General features: G+C 38.7%; 1 protein-coding gene across 3 annotated transcripts; it reads left to right on the top strand.

The window, feature by feature from the left end:
• The first annotated feature begins 416 nt into the window (after positions 1-416).
• Positions 417-23,664, top strand: taok1a (TAO kinase 1a). 3 transcript variants are annotated; one of them, XM_032545309.1, is made up of 20 exons: positions 417-731; positions 5,035-5,264; positions 6,733-6,804; positions 7,512-7,613; positions 9,044-9,089; positions 9,193-9,289; positions 9,386-9,499; positions 9,955-10,046; positions 10,616-10,709; positions 10,785-10,866; positions 11,410-11,577; positions 11,665-11,865; positions 11,986-12,117; positions 12,777-13,013; positions 13,875-14,003; positions 14,118-14,321; positions 15,896-16,135; positions 18,300-18,512; positions 18,635-18,817; positions 19,668-23,664. In XM_032545309.1, exons 2-20 carry the CDS (start codon positions 5,133-5,135, stop codon positions 20,172-20,174), a joined length of 3,045 nt encoding a protein of 1,014 aa, XP_032401200.1. In that variant the 5' UTR covers positions 417-731; positions 5,035-5,132; the 3' UTR covers positions 20,175-23,664. The 3 variants fall into 3 exon arrangements, with proteins under 3 accessions (XP_032401200.1, XP_032401199.1, XP_032401198.1); XM_032545308.1 differs by having other exon boundaries at positions 5,005-5,264; XM_032545307.1 differs by having other exon boundaries at positions 417-922; positions 5,005-5,264.
• Positions 23,665-23,925: the final 261 nt, after the last annotated feature.

Here is a 23,925-nt window from a genome sequence, read left to right as displayed (position 1 = left end):
TACATTCTTACTCTTATACTTGAAATTTCGTGGACGGTTCATTTTTGCTTCTGCTCCGAGTAAAAAAGTTGTTGAATTTTACGTCCATGCACTTTTACACTCTGCCTACGTTGTATGGAAAGCTCTGGTTTCAATATTGCTTGTTTTAACATCCAAACCCACGCTATCAAACTTAAGATTTTAACATGCCTAAAGATTATTGAAAAATCGTGGGGGGAAAATCCTCATAATCAATACTTGTTTTATTGAAGTTGAATCAAAAGGCTACAAACTTTTCCAAGGAATAAATGCTTTGGATGACGTGTTTATGTTACTTTGCATTTTGTTGTTGTTGTTGTTTTTTATCTATGTAGAAGGCAAACCTTTAGCGTTTTTGAAGTACGGTCGGTTCCAGAGTTTCCGCCTCCTGGTGTTCCTGGGTCAGGGAGAGTTTACTGCAACAGGCAGGGCGGAACTGCAATTTGTAGCATGTCGAAGAGAAGACCTTTACATAACTTAATATTTCAGCTAAGTTAAATATCCAGCTCGTCGGACGGCTTCGCAGATTCCACAGCGGCCCGTTTATGGGTGGTTTTTTTTTTTTTTTCTGCCGCCGCCTGAACTTTTCTCGCATTCTTCCCTAGTGTATTTTTCACGAAGAGAGGCGCGGCGGCGGAGCGCTCGGCAGCCATCTTTGGAGCTTGCCTGGGAGTGGGAGCTGACTGCTGTGGGCACCCCAGTTTACTTCAAGGGTGGGCATTTTAATCTTTAGTCATTTCATTGACGTATACTCTGTTAAACCGGCTGACAGCGTGAGGAACCACCAGGATTTAGCTTCCGAAGCTTCCGCGCTGGGAATGAAACTGGAAAAGTACTTTCTAATCCCAAACTGGTCTAAAGTGTACGCCACTCTCATCTCTCGGAACTGGCCTGTCAGAACAGGGTGAGTTCCAGCTAACCGGCTAAGCTAAATTAGCAAACAGTAGCTTGTTGGGCCTTTTAAATTTAATTTTCTCTTAATTAAGCCAAACGTGACGTGTAACTCAATGTCTGTTGAGTAGTTACACAACAGTTCAGATTGATAACACATTAGGAACACCGCTTGAGCCGTTTCATCCTGTGACACGTAACTTGGCTAACGTGAAGTTTGGTGCTAACGTTATACAGTCAACATTGGGAATCTCTTGAAACATTTCGATTCATATTCGTACGTCAGAGCTTGGAGTCGTGTGTTAGTTTCTTCCAATGTGAAGGTTTACCTCAGCTTAGCCACTCGCAAGAGTGGCAACGGTGGGAACGTGACTGCTTTCAGGAAAATTAAAGAATGTGAAGGCTGACTTGTAAAAGAAGGGGAGTTATTGTCACCAGTGACATGAGCTGAAACGCCCAGGTAAGATGTGATGCTGGTCGAACCCCAGAGGGACTCACCTGGGGAACACGTGAAGCAAACTTTACATTTACCTACAGTGCTGTTTGTATTAATGCCCAAATGTATTGACATTTTCCTACAAAGAATTTAGTTATTGAAACACTGCATTTAAAAAAAAAATAAATCTTTTTTTTGGTATTAGATTTTTCTACTCTTTGTATTCTTTTTAGAGCAGTACAGTATTGCCCAATTTTTAGTTCTCTCCCTGGTTTGACGCACCTGGATCAAATGATGGCTCATTGGAAGGCCCAAGACGAACATTGACATGCTGAAGGGGTTGTTACTGCCACCAGGGAGAGAGAGAACTGAAACGCGCAGGATGCCGGTGTTATGCCGAGAAACGCCTGTCGTGGGAGCGCGCGTCGCTCTAAACTCTCGCATATTGACGAGAAAACGGACTGAAATATGACCGAAGAGGAAACTTTTAAAGATATTCGTAACATCATCACGTTTCTTAACCATGAAAGCCCTAAAACGGTGGGTTTTATTTCGCAGATTAATTGAAATAAATACGGTTCACACCTTTATTGAGACATATGAGCCGACCGTTTTTCAGTCAGTGTCTGATGGAAATGTTCTCCGCAGATGGTTTGAAATGCCCCGATTTTTCTTTTAATGCCATAATAGCTTCAAGCATTACAAAACAGAAGCCCATTGTGTAGAACATTTTATATCATCCATTCCTGTCTGGTCTATTAATGTAGGAGGGGATGTATTTTTAATTTCTGAGCCTGCCAATATTTGTATCCCCTGTCTATTGTCCTGTTGATATGAAACTTATAGCGGTAGCTCAGAGAACAAGTGTCATTACGTGGAAAAGGTGAAATCCCTCTTAACTCTTCATTTCTTCAAGTTAGCAGAGGGATGCATTTTTTGGCATAGCAAATTATTAGCTTGCCAATGTATGCAGGCCCTCTCTATTTTCCCCAAATATTATTCTGTTGATATAAAACTTATACCAGCAGTTCATAGAACAAGTGTGATTATGTATAAAAAGTTATTTCACTCTTAACTCTTTATTTCTCCATGTTAGCAGGGGGATGCATTTTACGGCAAAGCCTATTATTAGCCTGCCGATATCTGCATGCCCTCTCTGTTTTCCTCAAATATTATCCTATTGATATCAAATTCATACCAGCAGTTCATAGAACAAGTGTGATTATGTAGAAAAAGTTATTTCTCTCGTAACTGTTTGTTTCTTCAAGTTTGGAGGGGATGCATTTTACGGCAAAGCCTATTATTAGGCTGCCGATATCTGCATGCCCTCTCTATTTTCCCCAAATATTGTCCTTTTGGTTGAAACAATACCAGTAGCTCAGATAACAGGAATGATTATGTAGAAAAGTGAAATCCTTCCTAACTCTCTATTTGGCTGAGTTAGCAGGGGATGCATATTTTGGCACAGCAAATTATGAGCTGCTGATATTTGCAAGTAGGGTGAAATGTGAAATTTTAGACTTGTATTTTACAAATTCCTCAAATACAGGAATTTCTATTTCCTTACTGTTAACCTACTGTTAATCTAATCTAATTTCGGTTTAAAGTTCAAAGAGGATTTTACAAATGACACCAGAAATGAAGAAATTTTAGAAGCTGAGACTGTGGGAAAATGTATGTCCCTTGATTTACATGGAAGAAAATGTAATTTTACCATTAAGTGTTCCGCTAGCAATCTCTAATGAGTGTTTTCTTTTGTATTGAGAAGAATAAATGTCAGTTTATTGACTTCTTATAACAGTTTCTTTATTCAAATAAAAATGAGTTACTGTAGCGCAGAATACATTTCCCAACATCTAAACCATATTCTGCTTCAAACTAAATATATTCTGCTCACGTTATTCCTCAGATTAAAACTTAACAAAGCTATTTCCATGTTTTAGTGGAAACTGGGTGTAACAGGAGCTGCTTACATATGTTCTTGAAAAGATCATTTTATTAACATAAACCTCTTCAGAAAGCCCCAGCTATGTTGTTATGAGAAGATGAAATGAAATGACAGCTATTTTTTGTTGTTGTTTTTTTTTCTTCTTCTTTGTTACGCTTCGAGTTTTTCCCCTTCTGCTGTCAAATATTTCAGTGCGTGTTTGCTCTTGTCTTTGTGCCAGGGTTGCTAGATGTAACTTGTCAAGTTTCTCACTAGGGCCCATTCCAACCTCGCCGGAGCCACGCGAACAGGAAGTGCAGAGAGTCACGGTGTAGTGAGGGCATACGTTGGGAATTCCAGCCCTCCAGCTTTGTTGTCTTGTCCTGCCGCATTCTTAAGCGTTTTTGTGAGCGACGGTTTGGAAGGCTCGTCCTGATTCATGGCGGTATCAGCTATCGGCACTTCTTTCCTCGTGTGTGTGTGTGTGTGCGCGCGTGGTCGAAAACGGTGTCATGACATATGACAACAAAGCTCATTGAGTCGCACCGATGTCATAAAGGACAATGGCAATAAAGAGGCACAGTCCTGCATGGTAATGAGGCTTTATTTCGTGACTGTGGCTACATCTGTGTGGAATAGTGGGGTTGTTCAGTGTTGTTGTGAGACAAAAGATGTCTGCTTGGACCGGGGGCTGTTTTGCCCGGGCTGGGAAAGAAGTCTTGTGACTCGAGCGTCAGCTCTGCATCTGTTTGCAACTGATCATCTGAGCCGCTGCACGGACTCAGTAAATTTTCCTCAGTGATCTTCTACAGTCCTTATTATCAGGGCTGCTCAGAACAACGGCGAAGGAAAGGAATATTTACTTCCACAGTGGAGTGTTTTTGCGAAAAAATAAAATTAAAACAGGGTTTTAACTTATTACAAAATCTTCGTAGCAATTTCCTCATAATAACTTGTTGCATATCTTTTTGAACAGGCCGTCTCTATGGTAAACGTAAGGAAGATTTTAATTAAAATCAGCGTTAACATCTAAATAATAAAACACTGCCGTCGACTTGATGCATTTCGTTCAACCAAAACAACGTCTGCAACTGCTCTGTCTTTTTGTCAGCTGAATTGCGTAGAACCTTTTGTTTAATATAGCAAAAAGTTACATTAGCTACAAAACAAGCCAATCTGCCACCAGATGTTTACATATGTTGGGGGGTACTAATGGGCATTTATCGTATCGTTCGTAATTTATCGTGATAATTTTTCTATCAGAGATGGAGAATTTTGATTCATCTCTGTCAAATAAATTCATTTTAATGAATTTATTTAAAACTGTCTGACTCTTTGGATTTTTAGTTTTACTATATTCTGTTTATTCAATGAGAATATCAATAAATACAAAAAAGAGGATGAAGTTATTGTTGCTGTTCAGTGAGATAAATCACACTTCTTTATGTGATTGGTGTCCTAAAGAAGCGTGTTGCAAATGTCTTCAGTGTGGTGCCATACAGTCACCTGAAAAAGTAATAATAAATAGTTCTTATCGTCACTTTTATTGTCATCACAGTGGTAGCACAAAGTATTGTCCTGAAGCTGTAAGTCCACATTGCCCAGCTCTGCTTTATTTCTTCTGATTCTTCTTCAAATGTATTTTTAAAATTGAGAATTGCCATAATCTTGAAAGAAAATGTGTAATTTTCTGTTTGTTTTTTGTTTTTTTTTTGCTTCTGTTGTGTTGCAGCGCTGAACACATGAAATCACTGTCCTGCAGATGAGCCGTCGCAGGGGGCTTGCCCGTCGCTGTCGCAGACCCAGATAGTTCCCGGCGGTGGCGGCGGCGGCGGTGGCACCACCCCGACGTCTTCCGGCATGCCCAACAACAGCCGGGCGGGGAACCTGAAGGACCCCGACATCGCAGAACTCTTCTTCAGAGAGGACCCGGAAAAGCTCTTCACAGATCTGCACGAAATCGGACATGGCAGCTTTGGAGCTGTGTATTTTGTGAGTTTTTTTTTTTTGTTTGTTTGTTTTTTTTAATTGGATGCATAGCGAAGCACCAGTAAGTCACCTGGTGATCACATCCACTTATTTTCCCTTAATCAGCCTCCGTTCTTATTCAATAAATGCGTCACAACTGCAAACTTCCTAATTTATTTTTATATAATCACATTAAAAAGCAGGGTTTTATCTGATGCATTTTTTTTTTAGTTTTAGTGTAGGCCAGTTTGATAACAAATTATGCCGGACTATAAATTGTTCCAGAGATTTTTGCGATAAACAATAATATTGTTGTTTTGACACCATTTTCAATAATATTATGATAATGGCATAGTAAACACAAGTTTGCCCTGTCAAAGACCAATAAACTTTATACAGAACACTCCATGTTTTAAATATCCAGACTATTACACAACAACTAAAAACCATAAATTCAAAAGAAACAAAAGCCACATACTACCAAAATCATAAATAAAACGGATTTCATCTCTGTAAACAAAATTGTCTTTCATCTGAATGGAAATAATTTAGCTCATTTTAATGTATCATGCTATTAATTGCTCATTAATTAATAGCATTAATTAATGGCTTATTTTAGTATGAATCAAATTATGGTTAGGGAAATATGCTGTGATACATAAATGGAGATTACTTTCTAATCCTGCTACAGTCTGTAAGATTAATGTAAAAAAATCCTGCAGCACATATTTAATTTCTGAATTAAAACGAAATTTGTACAAATGACATTATCGGCGTTCATTGTCCTTAGGACACAATCATAATCAGCTGGCTAGATGTAAAAGAAAAGCAGAAATTGGAATTGGATTATTAATGCTTAAGTTATCTGTACTTATAGAAATGTTTATAGTCTTATATAAGTCAGTCTGACTTTTGAACTTTTGTTAAATAATCGTTACAAAAAATTACATCTTCGTTAAACTACCTAAAAAAGGTTTTATTCCGTACAGTTCTAGATCAGTGTCTGTTTATAAGTGTGTTTTAGTCTGAGGCTTTTAAAGATTATATGATTGATTGTGTTGATTATGCTTTCAATACCAGATGAGTCTGTAATGAAGGCTTTCAGTTGGCTCTAAATGTTTCTCAGTACTCCCAACACAATATTTTTGCTGTTGATTAAGCAGTCTAAATGGTTGAAACCTAATTTTGTTTGATTATTTATTGTTCGGTTATTCTCCAAATCTTGCATGTTATGATTATTATTACATCAGTACCTCAAAGCAAAATAATTTTTTGTTGTTGTTGTTTTTTTACCATCAAAATAAAACAAATATTGCTGCTTATAATAGCTCAGTAGCAACAAACTGCTGGTCCGATGGTTTAAGGAAAGCATTTTGCAATTTGTGGATGTGTTCATGCATAAAAGTAAAACTAACAAATAACACACAAAGAAAACAACCTTCAAGTATTTGTTAAATTACAATGTTTACAATCAGTTCTTCTCATCTCCCAGGCACGGGATGTGCGGTCGAATGATGTGGTGGCCATCAAGAAGATGTCCTATATTGGAAAACAGTCTAATGAGGTATAATGGCGTTTTCTGGATGCAAACATACGATCAAAAACCAGGAATGCTTGCGGTTTGGGTCGTAATGTAAACACTTTTAATCAATTTTGCCTTGAATGCCATTGGGTTGAAAAAAAAGAATTGCCCATAAACACAATCTATGTTTCTCCAAACAGCTACAGTATGTATAGACTTAGACTTAGACTTAGACTTGTACTTTATTGATCCTTTGGGAAGACTCCCTCAGGAAATTGAAGATAGTGAAGTATAGTGTCTTGGCATGAAGCTGTTGGATTTCTTTTTTCTTCTTCTTCTTTTAATGACTATGGCAGTTCACACTTTCAAATAGGAAATAAGACCTGCCATCTTCTAAGATTTCTTTATCAAACCATTAAAGAAAAACATCAGGCATGCTACCAGCAGATTGTGTTGCTGTCAGAATAATGGAAAACACTGCATGGTGTGTTTGGGTGTCTTATATGCTACACAACGCAAATGTAAAGGTTTGTTAGGCTTCAGATTTTGCACCGTTTTGCTGTCATTTTAATCATACTGGATCAAAATTGCATGCAAAACAATACATGGGAATTAGTCAGTTTTCTCAGCTGACAGCATTATATTGTATTATTGCTTCCAAGCTATTTCGGGGGTAACTTGACGCAAAAACTAATTTGATGTTTGCCCTCTGGTTTTCTTTTTATGAACTCTCTGTACTGATTTCACAGAAATGGCAAGATATAATCAAGGAGGTGAAATTCCTGCAGCGAATACAGCACCCAAACAGCATAGAGTACAAAGGATGTTACCTGCGAGAGCACACTGCTTGGGTAAGGGCTTCTTTTTTTTTTTTTTTAAATCAGGGAAATTGGAGAGTGACGAGGCCTGCTTGATCGTGGAAACAAAAAATTGTGATTGCAGTTGTTTTTTAACACAACTAATATTTAAGATGAATACACCTTCAACAATCAACTTGAAGGACAGGTAGTTGCTGTGAACATGAAATAAAAAAACCCCATTTTTTTCAATTTGTTAAAAATAAGTGGGAAGTATTGATCCAGATGTAGCCTTTCCTTAAGAAGTAAACGCAAAGAAAAGCAGCAACATGGTTTACATCAACAAACTTTGGAAAATGAATGGTGCACTGAAAATATATAAGATGTAGTAATGTATTTAAAAAATTAGCAAAATTTTAAATAATATACAAAATCCAAAAATTAATTATGGTTAGGATAGATTTTCTTATTTTGTCCTTTAACCTTTAATTTGTAATTTTGCTTGTTTTTTTAATACATCTTATCCGTCAATAATTATTAAGAGCAATGTATTTCAGCTCAACCATTTTAATGTGCCGTATTTTCCAGACTATACAGCGCACCTTACTATAAGCCACACCAACAAATAAAAAAAACAAAAAACATACATATATAAGCCGCACCGGGCTATAAACCGCTGGTATCTCCGCCGCTCTCGGTTTTTCACAAGGACACAGCAGAGGCAGAGCCCTCAACTTAAAAGCTGCATCATATGAACTTCTTCGTGTGGTTTCCCTGATGAGGGGGTATGAGTTTGAAAACCGTTGTGCCTGCTGCTAGCATGTGCTTGTTCTAAATGAAAATCATGCTTTCTTCTTTGATTTCCAATTTTGACTTTTAACCGCCCCGTGGCGGTTGAAGAAAAATCCACAGAAAAGCCACACCGGGCTATAAGTCGCGGGAAAAAAGTAGCGGCTTTTAATCCAAAAAATATGGTAGTCACTAAAAGATTCACTGAATTTATTTCCAATTTGGCCACATGTATTAAATAAATTCCAGCCATTCACTTTAACAATAGATAATTGGTCACTTTGTGTTTAAATTTCATGTAGTTGCATGAAATGGGCTGCTTTTTTTTGCCACTTTGCCATTCTGTACTTTTTGTAGTTTTGGTTGTTTTCATATTAGAAAGAAAGGTACGTAATGGGTCCCTGTAGCTGGATGTTTTGTGTAGACCTTAACTTTCTGAGGGACGTTTCGCTGGCTCTGTCATTAAAAGGATTAAGGGTGCACATCTTAAGAAAGTGATATGCCAAAAATAGTACAAACCCCCCCCCACCATTTTTTTTCACAGTTATGTTTTTTTAAAATTATTCTTATTTGGAGCCAAAATCAAACTGAAATGAAAAATATCCTGTTGGATAGACCTATAAGTAGCAAATGTTGAACATAAACTCAGAGACAAAAGCAAGAAACAAATACTCAATCTCTTTATTTCTCAACAGCTGGTAATGGAGTACTGTCTAGGCTCGGCTTCAGATTTGTTAGAAGGTGAGTTAAGTCAATCACAACGTGGGAATGTTGTTCCCGCTTTGCAAGTTTATTTTTTTTTTTTCCCCGTATTGCGTCACCAATGATAATTAATACCTTCCAGTTCACAAGAAACCCCTGCAAGAAGTCGAAATTGCTGCAATTACCCATGGTGCTCTTCACGGATTGGCTTACCTTCACTCCCACAACATGATCCACCGGTGCGTATTTGAGTATTTTTCAACCAAACCTTTGTTTGCTCCATGTTCTACCTTTCCAGTGAAACGTCACTCGTTTCCTTCTGTATGTTTTTACAGTGACATCAAAGCAGGAAACATCTTGTTGACAGAACCGGGTCAGGTGAAACTAGCAGACTTTGGCTCGGCCTCCATTGCCTGTCCGGCCAATTCTTTTGTCGGGACTCCATATTGGTAAGTGAACAGCCATGTATAGATGCATCTGGATAAATTAGAATACAAACAAGAAGGTCATTTATTTCTGTAGTTCAACAGAAACATATAGCGGTTTGCAAAAGTATTCATACACCGTGACCTTTCCCATATTTTGTCACATTAAAACCTCAAATGTAAATGATATTTCATTGCAGTTTTATGTGAAAGACAGAGTGGTATTCAGTTGTGAAGTAGAAAGAAAATTATACAGGATTAAGAACAATTTTCTTTTTACAAATAAATACCTGAAAAGTGTGTATGTATGTAGCTATATTAGCCTCTGGCCTGGACTCTTTAAGTACGGACTCCAACCTGGTAAATTTCTCCAATGCCTTTGCTTGTATTTTCTGTTTGTGTCAGTTTGTTTTCGTATTAGTGTTGGTTTTTACTCGTCCCATCTTATGTTTATCTTGGTGCATATGTTTTCTTCTCAGGATGGCCCCAGAGGTCATATTAGCCATGGATGAGGGTCAGTATGATGGAAAGGTGGACATCTGGTCTTTAGGAATAACCTGCATTGAATTAGGTACGTCCGTATTATCAAGATTGCTCCCCTTCCCTCAGTATTTTAACGTTTCTCCCAGTCAACATTACTTGAAGCCACTTAGGCTGGCTCCTTGAAACAACAGAAACCTCCGCAAGCCTTTGCTGGCACTGATGTGACTTTGTTCATACATAACTTGCCTAGGCTTTCAATGCATAGGCATGTAATTTATCTGCATTCCTTTTTTACCTCGTAAATGAAGGATTCTCGAGGTGTGGGACGCACCAAGCATTCATCTCTGTCTGCTTTGTGTGAGCTTTTGTGTTTCCTAATTGAGGGCAAACATGCTCCAAATACTTCATCGGCACAGTTATGTGTGTTTAGACTGTACACGGCCAGACAAAGGAACCTTTAGAGAACAAAATCAGCAAGTCAACCCTTCTCGAAGGCTAAGATTAACTTAAAAAATCAAAAATTATAAAAAGAATTATATTGGGACTTATTTTTACCTATTCAAATATAGGTAAAAATATGTGTAATATTTGAGCTAAACACGTAAAGTTGGCAAAATTTTGGATTTTTTATAAACTGATAGACTTCTTGGTTTCTAGCTGAGAGGAAGCCTCCACTGTTCAACATGAATGCGATGAGTGCCTTATATCATATAGCACAGAACGACAGCCCCGTTCTGCAGTCTACTGAATGGTGAGTGAAAAGCGATGTGACTCAGAATGCTTCTGAAAATCTTCTAGCGACTAAATTTGACATACTGTTTTTCAGGACGGATTATTTTCGGAAATTTGTCGATTCGTGTCTTCAGAAACTTCCTCAGGAAAGGCCAAACTCTGAGGAGCTCCTAAAGGTAGGAAATTTAAAATTTGGACAACAGATTCTTCTTAACTTTGTAGTCTTTTCTTTTTAAACAAGGTGCCTGCACATCCTTAAAAAGTCTTAATGTAACTAAAATTAGGGACTTAAAGTCTTAAAATCATTGAGGAAATATAAGTTGGTCTTAAATACATTTATTACGAGTCTTAAATTTTGCTGTGGCAGGACTATGTAATCTCATATATCCTATGTAGTTTTTTTCCTCAGAATTTTACTGTTGTGCAAAAAATTTACAGCTATCACTAACTAGCTAGTTTTACCCTTGCTAGCTGCTACCTTACTAGCTACTAAACATGGGTAGGAGTAAACTTATTACGAGTTGGCTGGATGTTGTTCACCATGTATGTGTTGCCAACACATACAATTTATTTCTTTGAGGTTTTCCTTTGTACATTTCTGTCGTGATATAGGTCTTAAATTCCATTGATTAAAGGTCTTAAAGTCTTAAATTTCAGTGGGCAACAGTACCTTGTTTAAACCATAAAAGTTCCAACATTAACTCTTAGTTTCTTTTCAGCATGCGTTTATCCAGCGTGAACGGCCAGAATCGGTCCTAATAGATCTAATAAATCGGACCAAGGATGCTGTGAGGGAACTAGACAATCTGCAGTACCGCAAGGTGAAGAAGATCTTATTTCAGGAAGCTCACAACGGCTCCGTGAATGAGGCACAAGACGACGACGAGGTCTGTCCCTAGCTGGCATGTTTATGTTTTAGCAGCATCCTCTATTGTTGTAGCCTTTTTATTGTTTCCTGTGCCATGTGTGTGTAGGAGCCGGACCCCAGCGTGAGTGGGACGGGCACCGTGAACAGCGTCGGGAGCAACCAGTCCATACCCAGCATGTCCATCAGTGCCAGCTCCCAGAGCAGCTCCGTCAACAGCATACCTGATGCAGGCGAGGACAAGAGCGAGCCGGACATGGACGGCGACGGCACAGTGATGTCCAACAGCTCGGTCATTAATCTCAAACCCGTAAGAGAATCAAGTCCCAGAATCCTGAGTGTTCTCATCACAACTGAGCTGTTGTGTCTCTGTTTTCTGGTTGCTGTGCAGTTTCTTCACTCTGGTTTTGTTGCTTTTCCTTCTGATCAGGAACAAGAGGCGCGCAAAGAAGAGTCAGAGCCTCATGGCAGAGGCACAACGGAGCCACAAGCTGCCCCCACTCAGACCCAGAGGACGAGACGAAACCGTGAAGACTTTGCAACTATACGTACAGCGTCAGCGGTAGAAACGCTTCCTTTCCTTACTGGGAGTTTGGGAATGAAACTATTTGAATTCATAAAGATGATGCAGGTGGAATTAGAGGCATTTCTACATAGAAACCCGATCCATATAAACGTATGGACACAAACTGCTCATCATACTTTTGGTTCCCACAGATCATTTGACAGCATTGGGTTATGCTGCTACCATGTGTGTTGTTCAGTGGATTCTATTAAGTATTGACACCTGCCTATTAAACTGCAACAATTTTGTCATAAGAAATACTTGATCTAATTTTTTTTAATTTTTGTGGCTCAACGTATAGTTATTCAGAAAGACTTCTGATTTTCCTGGAATATGTTTTCTTAACAAGCATGTGAATATGTTCAAGTTCACATCTTTTCCTTTTATCCAGTTATTAAAAGAAACTCCACCAAAGGGTTTTTTTTGTTTGTTTGTTTGTTTTTTTAGAATTATTCTTAATGTAAAGAAAATGTATCTCTTTGAGCTCACTGCTGAGTTTCTGAAAGGGTGACAGCATGTCTATGTGGCATGGCAGATTTATTTTTTCTAGGACAGCCCATTATTGACAATATTTATGCCATTGTAATCCTTACAACCTGTTTCTATCAAGTTGATTTAAAAAATAATAATAATAATCTGTGTCTTGTGTTTGTCAGCTCACACGCCAGATGAAGGAGCACGAGCAGGAATCAGAGCTAAGAGAGCAGATCCTGGGCTACAAGCGAATGAGACGGCAGCACCAGAAGCAGCTACTGGCTCTGGAGAACAAGCTGAAGACCGAGAAGGATGAGCACCGGCTCCGTCTGGACAAGGAGCTGGAGACCCAGAGGAACAACTTCGCCCAAGAGCTGGAGAAGGTCGTCAAGAAACACCAAGCATCCATGGAGAAAGATGTGAGTTTCCAAAACACAAGCATGTACCAGTTGTGTTTAACAATGTAGAACTTCTAAGTGTATTCCTCTTAAATGTCCCGAGATATTGCATTAGGGAAGCAATGGTTTCAAGGGTTGGTTAGGAAATCTTTGAAGTTCCTTTTACCAATAGTAGAAAATGTCATCTTAGCATGAGCTTGTTGGAAAAGTACATAAATCCTCTAAACCACAGAAGGTTAACAAGTGAGTCAGACGTACGCTGATTTAAATGATTTCAGCGATAGAATATTTTCCCGTTTGACAAAAACACACCAAAGTCAGTAAGAGTCTGCTGTGAAAATGCTAAAGTCAGCTAAAACTGTTCAGGTAAATGAACTATAAACAATTATTTTTGCTTTTTTTATGCTTAGCAACAGCATAAAAAAGTTTACATGTAACAAACAGACTTTTGACTGTCACTTCCAATCCTCAGGTTCAATTTAAACCACTTAAATTTGAATTTTCTTGACAACCAGCCACCGCCTACAACTAAATGTTTGTGTCTTTCCAGTGCAACATTTGCACATCAGTAGATAAGTGATATTTTTAGCTGTACAGTTTGGATCCGCGCCTTTTTTTTTTACATTGTGAACCCAGGGCTTTAGTATGTATCCGCATGAATAGAGGTTACGCTTCATTAAGAGTTTTTTTTGTTGTTAATTCACCTCCTATCTCGGAGTCGCTGATGAAAACAAAAGTTCAAATCAATATCTGGATTCTCGCTTTCTGTGGATAAAAATGTAGTCCAGCCGATGGTCCTATGGCGGCTGCTGTTTTGCATTGATCACACTGATAATGGTGGGTGTTTTTTGTTTTGGTTTTTGTTTGTTTTTTTCCCACTAGGCAAAAACATTTAGCAACGATGAAAAGAAGTTCCAACATCACATCCAGGGTCAGCAGAAGAAAGAGCTGAACAGTTTCCTGGAATCCCAAAAACGAGAGTACAAGCTTCGCAAGGAGCAGCTGAAAGAGGTTTCAAACTTCATCGCACTTATTTTCATACATATTTGTCTTTCGATGTAAAACATAATCACACTTACAAATTCAGCTTTAGTAGTAAGGTTAAATGTGTTTATTTTTCTCCAGGAGCTGAATGAAAACCAGTCAACGCCCAAGAAAGAAAAGCAGGAGTGGCTGTCCAAGCAGAAGGAGAACTTCCAGAACCTCCAAGCAGCGGAAGAGGCCAACCTCCAGCGCAGACAGAGGCAGTACCTGGACCTGGAGTGTCGCCGGTTCAAAAGAAGGATCCTGATGGCTCGCCACAAAATTGAACAGCAGCATCTGCGAGAGGTCAACACTGCTCACTGTGACATTTATTGACTGGGAATGAAAACCAGTTCTTGTGGAGAATCGTTAATCTGCCTGCCTAACGATTCCGCTTGTCGGTTCCAATAACGCGAGATGTACACGCCTCATATTTTGATTTAAAATGCATCCAAGATGGCGTCCCGACAGAAGCGATCCAAAGTATGAAAAGTGTGGAGTAAAATAACAATAAATATGATTTGGGAAGGTGTTTTCCACAGCTGGAGATACCTGACAAATCCTTCCTGAAAAGGCAGAAAGTATTTATGCCTTTCTGAAGGCACATACAAAAACAAATGTGCAAAAAGTTGCATTTCATGTTAAAATGTCCATTTGACAAATGAATTCTTGTTATTTTTTGAGCCAGTTTTTATCTAGTTTGAATCTAATGCAACATGGTGCATACTAGGGCTGTTGTAAACAAATATTTTAGAAATCGAGTAATCTATCGATTATTCTTACGTTTAATCGAGTAATTAGGTAAAGAAAAGATAAAGTAAAACACTGGTCAATCTAACATCACAGCAGTCTTACTATCGCATATCAACATCAGTCCATTTTTTCATAGTTGAGCTACCATAACAATAACTTTTCTTTAGTTTCAGAAAATTAACTCGTAACTCGTAACAATAACTGCTCACTGAAGAAAAATTATACAAAAATCTAAAATTATATTCAATGTAATAATAGAGGCAGGCTCACAAATACGCTTATAAAACATGTCTATACTCCAGCTTTTCATTTATGTATTCATCTCCACTCAGTTTAATAGATGAACTCTCACCTTGCCCAGACATTTATAGCTTTTGTGTTTTAGCGACGGAATTTGACACCTTTATTCGTCACACACAGAAACATCTACGTGCCGCCACCCATTTGTTGAGACCTTAATGATATGAAATAAATTTTCCAGTTCGTCCGTATAGCTACACTTACGTTAATTATCTAACACGCAGCCGCCCGCAGTGTTCACTCTATCCGCTCACCTGTATAAACACACCTGCAGCGCTCGTCCCCGCCGTTCGCTCTGAACCACAACCAGGCAGCAGCTCCAGGAGGAGAAAAGACTGCCGTACTCCAAGCATCGCGCCAGTCATTTTAAGGATGCTTATTGGTCCCCCAAAAAACGACAAAGACCCAGACGTTATCATCAATCAATAAAATCCTCCCAGGCCGAACTTGAAAACTGGACTTTATGCTGCTAACACTTAGCTTCCGTCAACAACTCAGGCGGAAGTGAGTGAGCTCTGTGCAACGCAAGTAATAACCCGGCTGAAACATGGTGCTCTAAATAATAAAACATAATTTAACGAAGCTTCGAGGCAGATAAATTTTCCTCGAGGAATTTTAATAATCAAGGTACTCAAATCACTCGAGGAATCGTTTCAGCCCTAGTGCATACTTTGAGTTTATTTCCTAATTCAATGACAATCAATAAGGAGTCTGTATCACTAAATTCTCATCAATTCCTGACAAAAGTATTTTTTGTTTGTTTTTCTTTTTAATTTCCACCTTAGGAAGGACCTTTTGTGATTTCCTCTGTGTACTTGTGTTGGTAGGAATTAAACAAGCGTCAGACCCAGAAGGACTTGGAGCACGCCATGCTTCTTCGTCACCACGAGTCCATGCAAGAGCTCCAGTTCCGCCAGCTCAACAACATCCAGAAGACACGGGTCGAGCTGATCCGGCTACAGCACCAGACGGAGCTGACCAATCAGCAGGAGTACAACAAGAGGAGAGAGCGGGAGCTTAGACGAAAACACGGCATGGAGGTTCGTCAGCAGCCCAAGAGCCTCAAGGTTAGTCTCTGACCTGTCGTGAAACTTGTTTCACTTTTTTGTGTTTAACATCAACTGAAACAATTTTTCTGTTTCTGATTATTTTTTTTCCCCTGTGGTTCCTGTTAGTCATTATGCTATTGATAACTCGCATCCTACTGGTAGTCTCTACATACTAGTTGTTCTACATGCTTGTGGTAGCCCTCATGCTAATGTCAGCCTACAACTAAAATAAGCCATTTAGCTATTTTATATATATATATATATTAGCCACATTTAGCATACTGAATGGAGTAAGTCAGTGCTACAGTAATGTTTATTTACTGAGTTGATTAAGGCATAATGCTAGTAATCCCACACATGCAACTGACAGCATTTAAGGTAACCATTGCCTTTTAGCTAATTTTTGCTTACACAATATTGCTTGCATACTGAATTTAGTAAGTCCATGTTTGGTCAACATGTTTGTGATACCCCACATGCTAGTGACCAGTGTTGTATAGTAACGAAGTAAAAATACTTCACTACTTTACTTAAGTATATTTTGGAGTACTTCATACTTTCCTCGAGTATGAAAATTTTTGATGACTTTCACTTTTACTTCACTACATTTCCGAACTTAATTGCGTACTTTTACTCCGATACATTTTCAATGTGTGGTTTAGTTACTCGTTACAAAAAAGCGAGAGAGAGAAACAAAGTGTTTTGACCCCACCTACTGATTAGCAAGTAGGCTACCGAACAAAGTCCGTAGCCTGCTTGCCTGGGCTTGTTCATCACCTCCAATAGGATACACCTGTTTCGCTTCTCCCATTGTTGGGGAAATCAGAAATCAGAACACAGAAGAGTGCTGCCCGCACTGACGCGGCTCAGGGATTACGTGACACGCAGCGCCGTGCCCTATAATGCACTGTAAGCTATGTAATGTGTTTGAGGCAGTTGACCAAAATCCCGGACAATTTTTAAATTCCCCCCGGACATCTTTTTAGGTCTGAAAAGTAGGACATGTCCGGGAAAAAGAGGACGTCTGGTCACCCTAGTTCAATGGGGGACAGAAGCCATAGCGATAGCAATTTAGACTAAATTTAACGAATATAGGAAAGGCATGCAAGTTCAAAACCACAAACCATTAACATGTGCTACTCTTTAAAACTGGAACAATTTATTAGCAGGTTTCATTTTGCCTGCACTTGGTTGGGTACATTATTTTAAGTTTATTTGACAAGTTTACCAAAATATAAGAAATGTCATTCACACTTGCCTTGTTTTACTTTTTACTTGTACTTTTCATTACATTACTTGAGTACATCCATTTTTACAGTAATTTCCATACTTAAGTACAAGACGTTTCAGATACTTTAAGACTTTTACTCAAGTAACATTTCAGTCAGTGACTTCGACTTTTACCAAAGTCGTATTTTGGAGAGGTACTTGTACTTTTACTTGACTCTGAGATTTCAGTACTTTATACAACACTGCTAGTGACTACATTTTAGCTAACCATAGTATTGATGCTAATTTTCAGCATAACCCCTTATTTGTTTCCAACCAGTACGCACACTTAAATTTCTTCAGGCATTTTCTAGTTACCACTTCTTCTTTCTCAGTTGTAGCCTGTTACAAGGAGTCTGAAAAGTCTTAAATTCACAAATCTAAAATGAAGGCCACGAAATGCCTGAAATTCATTAGAAATTATGTAAGTCGGCTTTAAATGTCATAATCACAGGTCTCAACTTTTGTGGTGGCAGCACTGTTTAATTCTGGGTATTTTATTTTTCATTGTGGAGCTTTTCTGTCAAGCAAAGATTTAGTCGCCCGAAGACATCGTATGTTCTGTGACTCCAGGCGGTTGAGGAAACTAGCAAGTTTTTTTTTACATTTATCATCTATTGTTCGTTGTTGCCACTGGCTGACTTCTGTAGCCAGCCCAGTAGTACTATGCTGCGTGCGTTCTGTGAAAAAAAAAAGGCTTGGCCCTGCTCTATAAAATATGCAGTTTTCTTCTGTTCATTTCTGTCATGAAGCAGGTCTTAAATTTTATTGATACTGTTCTTAAAACATGTCTTAAACTCTTACGTTTGAGTTGGTGAAACCTGCAAAAACCTTATATTAAAGATATTTGTCTCCTAATGCGACGAAGGTCTACACACATTATTAATCTAATCCCTGTTTTTCTGTTTTCAAGTACAAAGAGCTCCAGATCAAAAGGCAGTTTCAAGACACGTGTAAGATCCAGACCCGGCAGTATAAAGCATTGAGGAACCACCTGTTGGAGACCACACCAAAGTCCGAGCACAAAGCTGTCCTCAAACGCCTAAAGCTGGAGCAGCATCGCAAACTTGCCATTTTAGCAGAGCAGTACGACCATTCCATCAGTGAAATGTTCTCAACACAGGCGGTGAGTCTTTCAGTGCCAGAAATGTACAAGCAAGACTGTTGATCCTCAACGCAACATTGCATTTTTATCGTCTTAACGTGTCAGGATTGAGTAACATTGCGTTGTTCATTCCTTGTCTTTAGTTACGCCTGGATGTGACTCAGGAATCTCAATGCCAAGCATTACAGATCCAGCTGCAGCAGGAGCTGGAGCTTCTCAATGCCTACCAGAGTAAAATCAAGATGCAGACGGACGCGCAGCATGCCCGCGAGAAGAATGACCTGGAACAAAGGGTGTCACTCCGAAGAGCACTACTGGAGCAAAAGGTTCAACATTTGTTCACATTCAAGAGTATATTTCCTCTGTTTTTTACAACTTGTCATTCTAAGTTTGTTGCTCGAAATTATGTTTCAAAAAAAAAAAAAAAAAAAGCACCAGCTTGAAGTGGAGAAAAGTCAACACAAAGCAGCTGAAAACGAGCCAAACAAGATGACTGTTAATGTTAATTCGATATTTGGAAGTGTACTGAATGGCTTTGTCCATTTCTACAATTCTAAAACAGCAGAGAAAAACATCATTGCTCACAACTTCTCCTCCTGTCTGCTGATTGGCCCAGTTAAAATTCAACCAGATATTAAACTCAATGGGAGAAATCCCAGAAAAAAGTAAGGGCTCAGAAGTCATCCATTAAAAAAATGAGTTGGTCATAAATATTTTAATTGCATGTCTTAAATTTTGGGATGGCAGGACTGTTTAATCTCGTACATGTAGTTGTGGGGTTTCTTTGTTTTTTGTTTGTGGGACTTGTCTTGACTCTGTCAAGCAAATGTTGCAGCTACAGCTAACTCACTACTAATATACCATAGCTATCCAGCTAGCTTTAAATTTATTGCCTGTTGGGTGGACGACATTTGTCTTTGCCATTGGCTCATTTTAATTCCAACCCATACGATGCTGCATTCACGCTGCACTAAAAAACTCCATACTACTACTGTGCAAAACATGCGATTTTCTTCTGTAAATTTATGTCTTGAACACAGGTCTTAAATTTTCTTAACGGTCTTAAAAAGTGTTTAATTTGTGTTGGTGCAGAAACTCTGTACATCTACTAAATTCCCATTTGTTTTTACCCTCGTACCTGTGAATAATGCTCCATCGTCTTTGGCTTTCCCATAGATTGAGGAGGAAATGCAATCGTTGCAAAACGAGCGCACAGAGCGCATCCAGAACCTGCTGGAGCGCCAGGCCCGGGAAGTCGAGGCCTTCGACTCGGAGAGCATGCGCCTGGGCTTCAACAACATGATGCTGGCGGACCTCTCCCCCGAAGCGCTCAGCAACAGTTTCCCCGGTGCTCCAGGCGGCTTCAGCCAGCACCAGCAGCTGCGGCCCTCCTCGAGCTCTCAAGGGCCGCGCTGGGGCAGCCGCGGTTCCAGCCTGAGCTCCAATCACAGAGGCAGCCACCACCACTACCAATCCAGCTTAGGAGGGTCGCCTATGCAGCAAGGGTGGGGGGGGCACGGCTCGCCGGGCGGAGGAGGAGGAGGAGGTGCGGGTCAGATGCAGTGGGGCCACCCACAAGGCGGGGCCCTGCAGGCAATGGGAGGGCGCGTCGAGCCCGGGATGAGCAGGAGCTCCAGTGTTACCTCACAAATATCCAACGGGTCGCAGTTCTCCTACTCTTAGATTTGCCTTTCGGTCTGCCTTGGAGTCACTTTATATAGAAACCTGTCTGCCTGTGACACTACCCCCCTCCCAAAATGTTTCCCCTTGTACAGATGTGGATGTGTGGTGGAATAAATGTTGCTCAGGTCAAAAAGAGGGGGCGGGGGGGGGGGGGCCTCCCTCTCCCTCAGCCCATCCTCAACGGCAGTTTTATGAGCACACACAGATTCTGAAATGCATGTTACACAAGAGTATCACCAAGTAAGTTTGACTTGTTTTTCTTTTTTTGTTCTCCTCTGTGGAGGATATTTTTTTGTGAGTTTGTGCTATTCACAGCCATTGCTCTTGTTTTGCACATAAAACACCACTCTGAAGCCTTTTGTAGGTTCAAACAATCGCATTAAATAGATTTTTTTTATTATTATTATAATTTTTATTTCAAATTTTTTTTAATCTTCCCGTTTATGTTTAGCAATGCACTGGCCAAATTTTTTTTCTTTTTTTTTCCTGTGGTACGGTGGAGAACCCAATCAAACGACTGGGGATGCTTTGCTGTTGTCTACCAGCCTGCTGTAGTGGCCCTTCATGGTTTTTTTTGTTGTTTTTAATTAGAAATTTCGCTCCGCCTTAATTCTCGAGGATCAACCAAAAGAAAAAAATCTTCTCAAATACAGAACCAAACAAATCTCAATCGCTTTAGACGGTTGCTTCTACTAACTCTGTGCCTTTTTAGCTTTCATTAGCTCAGTTTGTTTCAGTTAACTCGGGTTAAATATTTTTTACATTTCTTCATTTATCTCTGATCTCTAACGTAGATTGTATTTTTGTCTAATTTCTTTTTGTTTTCCATGCCTCCGAAATGGTTTTGGATAAATTTCTACGACTAAATACAGTAGAAACATTCAAAGCTACTTTTTAGCATTTTTAAAAATTTTTTTGTTGTTTATGCCTGAGTGCAGAGAATGTCACTGTAACCCTTAAACTTATCAGCCTTCAAAAACAATCTTTAGTGCTAATCTTTATTTTTATATATATATGCATATATATATATATAAATATATATTAGTGCCTTTTTAATACTGCTGCCTTTTTCGAAGCACTTTATACAGCTCGACGAGTGTAAGATTAATATTTGACTTCTTTTCTTAAAGCTCCTGGTGAATGAATGTTTCATTGGTACGCATGTAGAAAAGTCAGACTTACTGTGCTGTGATATTTTCTTTTTCCTCCTTTTGCATGTTGGACAGTATAAGTGAAAGAATTTTCCAAAATTTTACAGCCTTTTCTTTTGTTTTTGAGACTGCAGATGTGTGTTACTGCTTCTGTTTGCGTTTCTGTGTGACGTTGACTGAACAGAATGTGAGGATGTAGCCTTTTTTTTTTTTTTAAAGATGTGTACAGATGACAGTTTCCATGAAACCAACTGAACAAAAACTCAAACCTTTTATGTGCAGACAGCGAGTTACGACCAAGACGACCGGCTCTGTGCTACTGAACGTAAACTCTTATTGAAAATAACATTTTGAGGCCTAAATACACTTTTTTTATAAAACACTAAAGGTCAGTAGAGATGGGCATGATGTAGGTTTTTTGGGGGGATTTTTTTAGATGCAGAGTCTGTCAAAAGCGTCGATACCTCTTGAACTTTTTGTCACATTACAACCACTAAGTTGATTTCTTGATTACATGATTACATGATATTACAACTGATGACACATAAAAACTCATAACTGTGAGGTAAAATTTAAAAAAAATTCTGTCCAATTCTTTGTTAAATGTTTTAGAAAACAGCTGAAGTTCAGTCTGATTGACCTTGGACGATATCTTAACATCAAGTCTTTCTGCAGATTTAGTCGTACTTAGCTCAGGACTTTGACTAGTCCATTCTGACTATTGCAGCTTTGACTATCGGTTTTGGATTATTGCCCACTGTTATGTTTTTAGTTGTTTTTTACCCGTTTCAACACTAGATCCCCCCCCCCAAAGCCCCAAGTCTAAAAAATTGAAGTGATGTTCTCATCCGACCAAATAAATAAAAACCTAATGAGGTACTTTTAAAGTTTGTGGTTGTAGCATGACAAAACATGAGAAGGTTCAAGGGGTGTGAAGACGTTGTCACTTTTTTTTTCCTGATAACAAAGTACCTACTTTTAACTGATTTTTTTTTTTTAAGGGTAATTTGACAGATAAATAATTCAGGTGTGTCCTGTGACTCACGGTTGAAAATATTAATATATATTTTTTAGTGTTCTATTGAAAGAGTTTGTTTACTTTTCTGAACTTCAGGTAGCAGTATCAACCACCTTTTGGTGGTTTGATTTTGTTCCCCCCCCCCAAGTCTCATCTAGTTACTTTGAAAGCACCGGACTTGATTCCTCATTTTTGAATTCAGTCATCTCCTTTGAACGCCACTTTTGTAGTCGGTTAAGCAACACTTGTGCAGATTTCCGAACCCTACACCTTTGAGCGCTTTGTCCTCATTCCAGCCTGATTCAGGGCTGTTATTAAACTTTTCTTTTTCATTTTCTGATGACACAAAAAGTGCTGGGATTTTAATTTTTTTTTTTCCTTTCAGGTTGTACTTTAATTTCTGTATATATTTCACCACAGAAAATTATGCATAATATCATGTAACGTAATATATGGCCTCAAAAAAACTGTTTTATGCCTACTGCTACTGTATCCAAGTAAGTTGTATTCAATTCCCTTGATTTTTTTTTTTTTCCTTTGGCTAGAAATAAAATCATAATGTACTAATAATTGGGAGTTTTTCTGCAACTCTAAAGCCAAGACCAAGTGCTTGAATGTTAGGCCAGCAAAACCTTGCATACATGCCAAGTTTTACTTTCACATTGGACAATTTGACTTCACTCTAAAATGTGGCGAAATCTTGATGTTACTGTCAAACCCGTACTTTCTTTTTCGTTTCATGGAACAGTTTCTAACATCCTACTGACTGAAAGCGAGTGAGATGCAGGATCGTGAATCGGCAACTGAAAAAGGATTCTTTCTCTGCGGTCAAACACTGTGCCATACCGGAAGCCGCCAACACCGAACATCCGCACGTCTGTTCTCATCTCGGAAGTTTTCACCCATTAAGTGACTGTTGGTTAGAATCGAATCATAACGATCAAGTTTGTTTTTTTTTGTTTTTTTGTGGGTTTGGGGGTTAATTTAAAAAACAAAAAGCGGGAGTTACAGACAAATGATGAAAAGATCACTTTTCTTTGAAGATGTCAGTATTCTTTGGCACATTACCACTACAACTTATAACCTGTATTAAAATGTATAGATGGTGGAGATTCTTATTGAATGTCAGATGTTATGAAGATACTACGTGAAAGATGGTAAAGTACTAAAAGTGGATTTAAATTGTGTAAAAGGAAAAAAAAAAAATCTTTTTTGAACAAAAATAGGATCCATTATTATATTTTGTATTGTATACCATTTTCTTGTGTTGGCAGAGGGATATTGAACAGAAATCAGCTGTAATAAAGTAATTTTAGTATAATTTTGGCTTGTGCTTTTTTTCTCTCCTGTAGCTGTAAAGAAGTATGAATTACAAAGCAGGTTCAGAATACTTTTTAATTAAAACTTGCCAACTTACATTTTTCAACCACGTTTTATTAATATTTAAATAGAATTTCAGACGATAACTGGTCCAAATCATAACGTTAAAGGGAGACGTGCATTGAGAAAGAGGATACGTGTTGATTTTCAAAGATTACAAAAAAAATGTAAGGGTTGTGAATATAAACATAGGCTGTATTTA

The sequence above is a fragment of the Xiphophorus hellerii genome, chromosome 18 (genome assembly GCF_003331165.1).
Source record: "Xiphophorus hellerii strain 12219 chromosome 18, Xiphophorus_hellerii-4.1, whole genome shotgun sequence".
Lineage (NCBI taxonomy): Eukaryota > Metazoa > Chordata > Actinopteri > Cyprinodontiformes > Poeciliidae > Xiphophorus > Xiphophorus hellerii.
This window is presented reverse-complemented; position numbering and strand designations above follow the sequence as displayed.

Coding starts and splice junctions, on each gene's coding strand:
- taok1a (XM_032545309.1), top strand. CDS start 5,133: ATGCCCAACAACAGCCGGGCGGGGAACCTGAAGGACCCCGACATCGCA. Junction 7,614..9,043: donor TGCGAGAGCACACTGCTTGG/GTAAGGGCTTCT, acceptor ATTTCTCAACAG/CTGGTAATGGAGTACTGTCT. Junction 10,710..10,784: donor GTTCTGCAGTCTACTGAATG/GTGAGTGAAAAG, acceptor ACTGTTTTTCAG/GACGGATTATTTTCGGAAAT.